This window comes from Sinocyclocheilus anshuiensis, unplaced genomic scaffold (assembly GCF_001515605.1).
Source record: "Sinocyclocheilus anshuiensis isolate Anshui unplaced genomic scaffold, SAMN03320099.WGS_v1.1 scaffold1430, whole genome shotgun sequence".
NCBI lineage: Eukaryota > Metazoa > Chordata > Actinopteri > Cypriniformes > Cyprinidae > Sinocyclocheilus > Sinocyclocheilus anshuiensis.
Window position 1 is genome coordinate 460,565 of NW_015555721.1, and position 9,584 is coordinate 470,148.

A 9,584-nucleotide genomic window follows, 5' to 3' on the forward strand; every position below is an offset into this window, starting at 1 on the left:
AGATGAGAGGGTCTGTATTACTTACTATTGGAGAAAGCGTAACGGCTAACTTGGATCACGTGTGCCTTAACCCTTTCCCCGCTAGCGTTTTTGAAAAACATTGCCAGCCACCACCAGCGTTTTTGCTGATTTTCACTAAAATTTCATGGCCCTTAGAATATTTTGTTGTATGAATATCTGAACATGCAATGTTTTTTATCAACACTTGAATGTAGGTAGGTTTCATAAAAAAGCAACATTTTGAGCCAAAAGCTGAGAAAATCGCATTTTTATCAAATATTACATTTGGATCATATTTAGTAATATTATCAAAGCAAAGACAGTAGATGGCTTCCATCAGTACTCCCAAAGCTTGCACAGGCCTTTAACACTAATTCGGCAGTTTTCATTTATATGCGGTTAGTGTTGATGAACGCATTACTTTTCATATGCATATGCACAAGGGCATAGTTTTGGTGTGAACTGTTTTAGGGTCCCGCGTCATGCTCACACATAAGGTTTATTTATTTGTTTGTTTGCTTATATATTTATTAACACTTTCTGGATTGACATTTCACTCTGTAACATTAGGCAGTTTTAATTTATATGCGGTTAGTGTTGATGATTGCATTATTTTTCATATGCATATGCTTACATATAAGATCGCTCGTTTCTGCGTCTTCCTGGTCTGTGTTTTTGATCGGCACTTTCTAGTCTCATTCAGGAGATGTGTAATAGCGCCCCCTAGCGCATAACAGTGAAAACACAGAAACCCAGAAAATTCCGTGTTTGGCAGGAAAGCGTTAACCCCCTGGAGCCATGTGGAGTACTTTTATGATGGATGAACACACTTTTTTAGGCTTCAAAATCTCGACCCCCATTCACTGCCATTATAAAGCTTGGAATAGACAGGACATCTTTTAATATAACTCAGAATGTATTTGTCTAAAAAAAAGAAAGTCATATACACCTAGAATGTTTTTTTTAGTAAAGTAAATTATGGGGTAATTTTCATTTTTGGGTGAACTATCCCTTTGACATCAGCTTCATGTTTAAACAACTCCATGAATTAGGGGTAAGACTACCTGTTTGAATATTGGGATAAAATTAGGGTAGGGCAGAATAGGCAGTGAGAAAAGAGAGAAAGCATTTTTTAAATTCTGTTTGGTATGACTAGTAGCGGAGAAATTGCACTTTTCACCTCTAAGTGTAGTGATGATCTTTACATGTGACGAGTTCACATGAATTAGCAGCTGAGCTGAGAAGGGCAAAAAGAGCAAGTGAAGCACAGTGTGATTGTTGCTGAGAGCTGATGGAATACGGCACACTTAATGTGCAGCACTGACATGACGGTAGACTGGACAGTCATGTGGGTCCTAGATCATCATGGCAGCATGGAAGACAAGTTGCTTTGAAGAGAAGAAAGGACTTCCCTGCAGCCTGCTACGAGTCCATCAGTCACTCTGCTTCACAGACCTCACCTCCATTCTGCAGCTCATTTCACATGATCATCACCTCATCTCAAGAACAGAGGGATGCATCTCTCTTTCTGACTGAGAGCAAGCTGCTTTTGAGATTAGATTTTGAGTCTTTACAAAGCCAGATCGCTTTGGATGGGTTCACACTTATCACAGAGAATAAATTAGTCCCCGGCATGAGAGTAACATCTGTCTCATGCCTCAAATCTAAAAACGAAGGCCTTCGCTTCAGGGAAGATTTTTTTTTTTTTTTTTTTACGTATCCTAATTTCCCCTTGGTTTTTCCTTGAGGTGAAGTGAGGCAATGTTTTAAAGTGATTGCTTGAAATGAGATACGGGGGAGTTCACAAATGCTAATGTGTTTTGGGTAATGATGACTACCAATAGCGGAGCTTCAATGGGTGCCACTGTAGCTAAATAAATAAATGGCCTGAACAGTTTTGGCTCATTTTCCAGTAGTTTCCACTTTGCAACTATTTAATATATGCATTATCAAATTTATGGAGCTTGCACCTAACCTGAGCTGTAGATTTGTGTAGCGTTAAACCCTGAATTGAGAATGTCTTTTAAATGCCAATTGGTGCAAATTGGAATTAAAGTTGAATCAAAGTAGCAAGCAGGATGCAGAATTGCAGTTCAAATTTGGTTGTAAACAAGTGTAAATTAAAATGAATTGAAATTCCTGAAGTTTATATGACTATAATTTTTAACTTATAAAGCACAGTTTGTCAAGATAAACTTTGAATGTTGGCTTGACAGAGCAAGGTTGGTATATTTTGAAAACAAGTTTAAAAAACATTGAAGTTTCTGAAGGTAGAATGATAGATAGATCAGAGTGAAAGACTGCTTCATTTCACAGAATTGCAGTTCAGTAAATTCCTCATCATGTTTTTCTGATTTAATTTAAATTTACATTGATTAATTGAAAGGGAGCCAATTCTGAATTTCCTGCTTGGCTTCCTCTCATTTACCCACATACCAAGCTTAAAGGAACACTCCACTATTTTTGAAAGAGACCGACAGAAAATGAAAAGTTGCGATTTTCTAGGCCGATATGGCTAGGAACTATACTCTCATTCCAGCGTAATAATCAAGGAACTTTGCTGCCGTACCATGGGTGCAGCAGGCGCAATGATATTATGCAGCGCCTGAAAATAGGGAGTTGGAAAATGAGCCTATTTTCAAAAATAGTGGAGTGTTCCTTTAACTCCTGGTGACTGCATTTGGATGTATAGTACTCAAAAGTGGACCATTTTATGGCGTGATCATTGGGGGCACACAAGCACATGACTAGATGAATAATCTGTCTTGATATGAAGCAGTGTTGGTGTTGACTGTAGAGTTTCTATAGAATTCCGCACAGCTCTACAGAAAAGGAACCTCCATCCCTACAGCTTTTAGCTTGTGAGTAGTAACAGTCTTCCAAAGCGAGTGTGAACGTGTTAAGACAAAGCTGTGATAGACATTTTCCGCAGACTCCTCTTCTAAGACAGATAGAAATCAGCGTAGGCATCCTGACCAACCCAAACGACCCCTATAGCGTCTCCTCTCTCATCCAGATGGAGTGTCATCCCTGGCCATAAGCTACGCCGGGCAAAGCTTTTATTGAGAGGCAGATGCTCAGATACCACAGCAGATACCCCAGGCGGTCTCTCAACATTAATGATCCAGAAAACGTTACAGGGATCACATCTCACTCTCCATCCACCCTCTTCCATCTACTCACACCTGGTCCCATTTTTCAATACCCAACAAAAGCATACACACTCACACATGCAATATAATTACCCACATGCTGGCAGAATTGTGAAGGTTTAAATTTCAGCCATTGCTTACTTAAAAACCTTCTAAGATATAACAAGGTGCTTAGCTCTAGAGTCATACTTTGATTTTGTTCTTCTCTTTCTGTGTTTTTACTTTAAATGTGACAGCTTTGACAGTGCCAAAGGCTCGGCCTCTCTCCCACAAGGCACTTAATTATGTTATGGACCGAGACAAAGCGCACAGTTCTCATGAAAAAGTACAGTGGATTTGATTAAAAAACAGAGCATGGGTGGGGGGGGAGAGAGAAATGGTGCCTCTTTGGAAGAAAAGAGTTGGCTCAAATGCTATTAAAGTCTAACCTCATGTTTCAGGACCATCATCTCCAGCAGACGAGACACTGCCTCATGGGGACAATCCTGCCTCCCTGTCTCTATTTGACCTGAACATCAGTCATGAGGCACTTAACTCCTCTCCTCCTGCCAAGTGAGGATATCCTCGCAGAAGTCATGAATCTCACCGGGTATAACTTCCTCGTCTATCATCTCCCACTGAGAATCATTCACCCACAGCAGCCATCAATTCCTCTGTAACCAACCCCCAAAGCCAGACACGCATTCAATTTACCTGCCTCTCACCCTGAAAATCCCTCTAAAAGCCTGTCTAGTAAATCTCTGAGGATTGTAATCACAGAGGAGTGTAACTACTCTTTAACACAAAAGGTCCTGACTTACTGGCTTATTCGGATGAGCAAACAGACACACCGAGAGATAAACAGACAGGAAGAGTAGAAAAGTCGAGGGTTACGCACACTGACGATCCTTTCCGAGGTGCCTGCGCGGGAGATGGTGGTTCCGTTGAGCCCCACCAGCGAGGGCAGTGTCTGGGACATCCAGTTGGTGACCATGGCCATGGTGCTGAGCACCGCGCCTATCTTCAGGAGCGGAACGCTCATGTCGTCCCCCGGCCGGCCGCCTGGCCCTAGTGCCCCCCCACACTCCCTGGCGCCGGGGTCGAGATGCAGCACGCAAGAATGGACACGAACCTGATGCGCCCTCCTCCTCCTCCCTCTTCCTCCAGCCAAGGGACAATCGGCTGCACTTGTACAAGAGAGTCTCAAAACCAGCTCACACGTACCAGCTGCTCGGATCCGACGGCATCACAGCGATGCACGACACACGTTATTCTTCAGCCGAAGAGCAACTGCCAGTGCCTGACTCGCACTCCTCCGTTCCCTCTCCCTCCCTTCTTCTCTCTCTCTCCTCTCTCGCTCTTTCAAGATGCCGCGCTGCGCATTGGCTGCATCTGTCTCTCTCTTTCGCTGCCTTCCTCTTCCCTCCCCTCCCCTCCCCTGCCTCTCTCCAGCCTTGTTCCACATCCATCCCTCTGTCTTCTTCCTCTCTTCTGGCTCCTCTGCGCCTCTTGATCCCTCTCTTTTGTGAGCACAAAAAAATCAGAGGCAGGGGAGATGCACACCCCCAGATCTTTGTGCAACAATCAGCTGTTTGAAGCCGTCGCTGTTTGAAGGGTTTGTCTTCCCTCACAACCGCACAGAGGCGGCTCACAGCTCGAGCTAAATTAGGATCTCTCTCCACGAGTGTATTGTTTGTATGTGCGTGAAGAAGATGAGCTGTACTCCTGGAGTGTTTAATGAGGAAGAGGATGAGGCGTTCCAGTCGGTGGCTTTCCCCCGACAGCTCATCAATCACATGTGCATCTGACACTCCCTTAATCAAAGAGTAATGGGAAATCTGAATGCGGATGGGCATGGAGCTGGTGCTTGGCCCTAACCAGAGTTGACTGCAGTCCATCAGTAGCCCAGCCATGCAGGCCACTCTCGCTCTCTCCCGTCATCTCCAGCCTGAAGCCACATAAGTCACATAATTAAACAGATGAGCCACGTGGAGGCTGTTTAACCTTGAGCCATGGACTGTTGGAGAACTGTGTCAAGTATGCACAAGGTCACAGTTCTTCAATCTGTACTTACAAAAACAACCTGTTCCATTATAATGCCTAAATAGCTTGTTTTATCTTGACTACTTATTTACCTCAGGTGTTTTCTCACAGATATGTTAAGAGTGACTTCGAGTTTTGCAGCATAACAACAACAAACAATGAAAAGTGACAGCTGCCTGAGACCGTGTGGTCTCAACTCACCTGATGCATTGATACGTTAGAGTTGAATCAGCTCAACACTGCCATCATGCGTTTGTATATGAGTACTGCAACTACGGTAAAATTTTGAAGGTACTGTGTATTAGTCCTGTTAGTCCAATAGTCCTTTTTTGAGTTTGGCATGGGACAGGAGTTTTTGGCAAACCTGACCTTTTTTTTTTTTTTTTGGAAGTTTTGCTTTGTGTTTGGAACATTAATTATACACCCCACATTGAAAGTTTGCATGAGCAGGTGTAATACAGCATAACATAGATACACACGTATCTAACGCCCTCTGTGGATTATACAGTAATAACTAGTCAAAGCCTAGTGGCTGCTAGGCTTCCAGAGCAATCTGTTTTGCTTGTTTTTGTGTCACATCAACAGGAATTCAAAGGTTACACTGAACAGCATGACCTGATTTCTCAGTAAAATAAACCACACTAAAAATGGATTTTCAGTGAGAGATAATAAAATTCAGTTTTTTCCCTAGCAACAAGCCATTTGTAAACATGTACCCCCCCCAAAAAAAGGTCATAATTTAATCAGAATGTTTTCTTTTCTGTAAAACTATCTATCTTCTGTAGAACACAAAAGAAGTTGTTTTGCAGAATGACCATATTATGAAAATGAATGGGGCTCTTAAAGTTTTAAAAATGAACAGAAGGCATTGTACAAGTAGCCCCTACAATAGCCTTCTATTAGAAAAAGCCTGAAATTTACATTTTTGTAAATTTATGCTACAATTAGCAGTTGCCATTTTGCAATAACTCTCAAATCTCATGTGCCCTTACATACACAACAGGTTTATAGACATTTGAACAAGCATAGAATTTTCATCTTTACCATATAGCGTATACAGCATATGTATAAATATAACTGGTGGAGCATGGTGCTAGCAATACCAAGGTCATGGGTTTCATACTCACAGAAAACACATACTGATAAAATGTAGAGCCTAAATGCAACAAGTTGCTTTGGATAAAAGCATCTGCCAATTGCATACATGTAAAAATCTGTCAAATTGATCTGCAAATGTCACGACACAAATCTAACACCTCACCCACAGCTTTCACATGCTTTACTATCATGCAAAGAGAGCGCAAGCAACACGGTTTCATTTAAATGACCCCAAAAACAACGTTTCTCTGTGTAGTTTTTTTTAAGTAGGACGAATCATTTTCACCCACCTGAGTACACTAACCTCACCAACTGTGAAGGTTTTCACCAAAGCTACATTAGCCTTCTGTTTGAGCGAAAACACTTTGAACACATTTAAGATAGAGATGCTTACAGTTCATCTGAGGTTATTTAGATATGGAAATACACTGAGTATCCAAATACTGTCAGATGGACTTAGCACTTGCTGTATTCTCCAGTGCCACAGTATATTATTCTGGGCCTGTGTTTGATAGCCTCATAAAATGTATCAGAGTGAGAATCGATTTTGGAAAGACAGAACAAACAACCTTCTCATTCTTCTAATCATTAAAGTAAACACAAAATTGTCCTTCTCAGTATCAAATACACTTTATGAGACAGTCTGTGGTAATGAGGTTTTGCATTATAAAGTAGCTTGTTCTGTGCTAATGTCCACTAGAGGATGCTGTTGTTCAACAGATGGCCACTCCAGGTAAGCCCCCGTCTCTCCTGTGAATGAACAGGTAGAATCAGCAAGGAGACAACATGCTTTTATCCTGACCAGTAAATGAGATCAGAGTGAGACTCAACGTGGTTTACGTGCACACAGCAGCAGAATAATGTTATTAGTTGTTTGGACTGCTAAACACATTTCTAAATGCTAAATGTGATGAAATGTGAGAGAGTACATTTTCACTTTTGGTTGAATTATTCCTTTAATAATCCCCTAAAACAGAATCAGCTAAAATAACCACTATATTATAATAAAATTTTAGCTATAGAACATTTGCGTCGAAATACACGGCTACTTTTAAATGGCTGTCAGTGGCAAAATATGCTTTTATTAACCAAGGCCCGGTTTCATAGACTGGGTTTAGTCTAAGCCAGGATTAGGCCATAGTTCAATTAGGGCATTTAAGTAATTTTTATAAACATGCCTTAGAAAAAAGTAGGGATGCACCGATACCACTTTTTCCAGTACTCGCCCGATACCGATACTTTTATTTTTGGTACTTGCCGATACCGAGTACCGATACCGATATTTTAATTGCATTTGTAAAGTTTTTAAATATTGGGTACAGAAACCAAAAGGGTATGTATAATGTTAGTTGGTTAACTTCATTTATCAAATAGATACAGTCAAACCAAAATTTATTCAGACACCTTCAACATTTCTCACATTATCACAGTTTATTCGCTATAGTTTAGAAAATGGTAATACAATATAACAAGAACTCAGCACAATTTATAAATCGAGGGAACAAAATAGTAAATCGTGCACACGATTAAGCCTACTATTTTTTTCCTGCATGCCATGTGTGGGGCGCCGTAAAGATCAGTCAGTGCAAGTTTCTTTCAGTCGAAACAGCTCAGATTACATTTTAGTCTAGGACTTAAACCTTTAAGCCTTGTCTGTGAAACCGGGGCAAGTGGTTTAATTAGGGAGAGTACTAACAGGGCCATGCTAACCAGCCAGACTTTATCCCCTTAGTTTATGCAGACATTATTCAATCCGCGCCTGTTTGCTGTTGTATGTAGGCTACATGACAATTTGAGAATCACACCTGTAAATACAGTTTAAAATCCCAAGCTCTGACTATGTGAACCGTACAGCCGTGCATTTTGTGCTGCAGTCACGAGCTGCTGTTGAGTTTCTTCCCTTCTTGCCCTGCAGGCCTCTCAGTCTGCTATTTCGGTCCACAGCGCTCCCATCCTCATTAATGATTTTACTCATATTCTCACACACTAACGCGGTCTCACATACACACCCGCGTGGGTCTTAAGAATGCATTCGCACAGGCAAACACGCACAGCGCACATACCTGTTCAAACGCAGGCTGCCGTGTTTATCGAGCACTCAATACTAAGCATTCATTTAAAATTTGATTGTGGTGCTTGCCTTCAGGGTTTCTGGTTTAAAAGGGCATTTTTAATCAGTTCACACAATTTAAATTAACTTCAGCTGCAGAGCACAGTGCTTTTGGCCGCCTGCAGGTGGCAGTAAAGATCTAGAGTTTACCAAATAGCCTCAGAACCTCTCCAAGGACACCGATTTACTATTCAAGAACCTGTACCATAATAAATGTGTCTGCTCGGCATGTCCAAGACCACAGTCACTGTCTTGTAAATGCTTTCCTACACCTGCACACGCACAAAGAATTCCGCCAACAACACATCAAATATTCACCACTCTCAGTTTGCAAACACCACAAACTACACAAGGCACTGTTTTCTACATCATCAAGTGCTGAACCGTTTTTAAAGGGATAGATCAACAAAAAAATTATATTCGTCATCATTGACTCACCCACAACCAGTCTTCATGAGGGTGAGTGAATACTAAAATTTAATTTTTATTTTGGAGTGAACTTAACCTAGTCACAGTAGATTTCTCTTCACACAAATGCATCTAAATGCAGCTCAGGTTTGTGCCGCAGCTGTTGCATACAGATCAGTATATGGATAGTAAATACTGTACAGAGACCACCGTGCACGTAACATGCAACGTCCATCTCGCTTTCCCTCTGCCAGCACTTAACTCCTGCCCAAATCTCGCTAAATAATGCAGCCCGTCACTGCCAGCCCTGGATCCTGCAGCGTCACAGCACCCCGAACACATCAACTCCCATCATGTGTTCTGAGAAATATTAGCACTGTGATGTAGGCCTGTTACGCATTTATCCATGTGCTACAAACAGACTGTGACAGTGCTGAATGAGGGATGACCGAGGCCACTGGCTGGTTAAACTTGTCTTCCTATTTTATGCCAACGTTACCTTTCCCATGATAAATATGTCTAAAATGGCAGCATTATTGAGCTGGTGCTCAGCAGGGAACAGGATGTTCTGTGAGATGAAGCACTTTGGTTGCAGAAGAGGTTTTGAGAGCTGATGCTGTAGGGATGTCGGTGTGTAATTTCCTCTGGATGGGTGTGAGTAGAAGCTTAAAGCTAAAGTGTATAATTTTTCTGATGTTAAAATACTTTCTCCTATCCCAGGTTAATGTACAGAGTCAACTACAAGTATTTCAGATTCAGCTTGTTTTTTTTTTTCTTTTCCTATTACATTAATC

At 41.5% G+C, this 9,584-nt stretch overlaps 1 protein-coding gene across 3 annotated transcripts in view; it reads right to left on the bottom strand.

The window, feature by feature from the left end:
• Positions 1–9,584, bottom strand: part of LOC107672488 (noelin-2-like) — a 74,965-nt gene that overhangs the window by 23,253 nt on the left and 42,128 nt on the right. The window contains exon 1 of one of the 3 annotated variants that reach the window (XM_016465701.1): positions 8,336–8,414. The exons of 1 other annotated variant lie outside the window; for it this stretch is intronic. Coding sequence is in view for 1 of the 2 variants with exons in the window: in XM_016465699.1 (XP_016321185.1) it covers positions 4,030–4,173 (144 nt within the window). In the remaining variant the exon portion in view is untranslated. Of the gene's footprint in view, positions 1–4,029; positions 4,434–8,335; positions 8,415–9,584 lie in introns of those variants that run through there. One more of the 3 variants, XM_016465699.1, reaches the window with a different exon arrangement.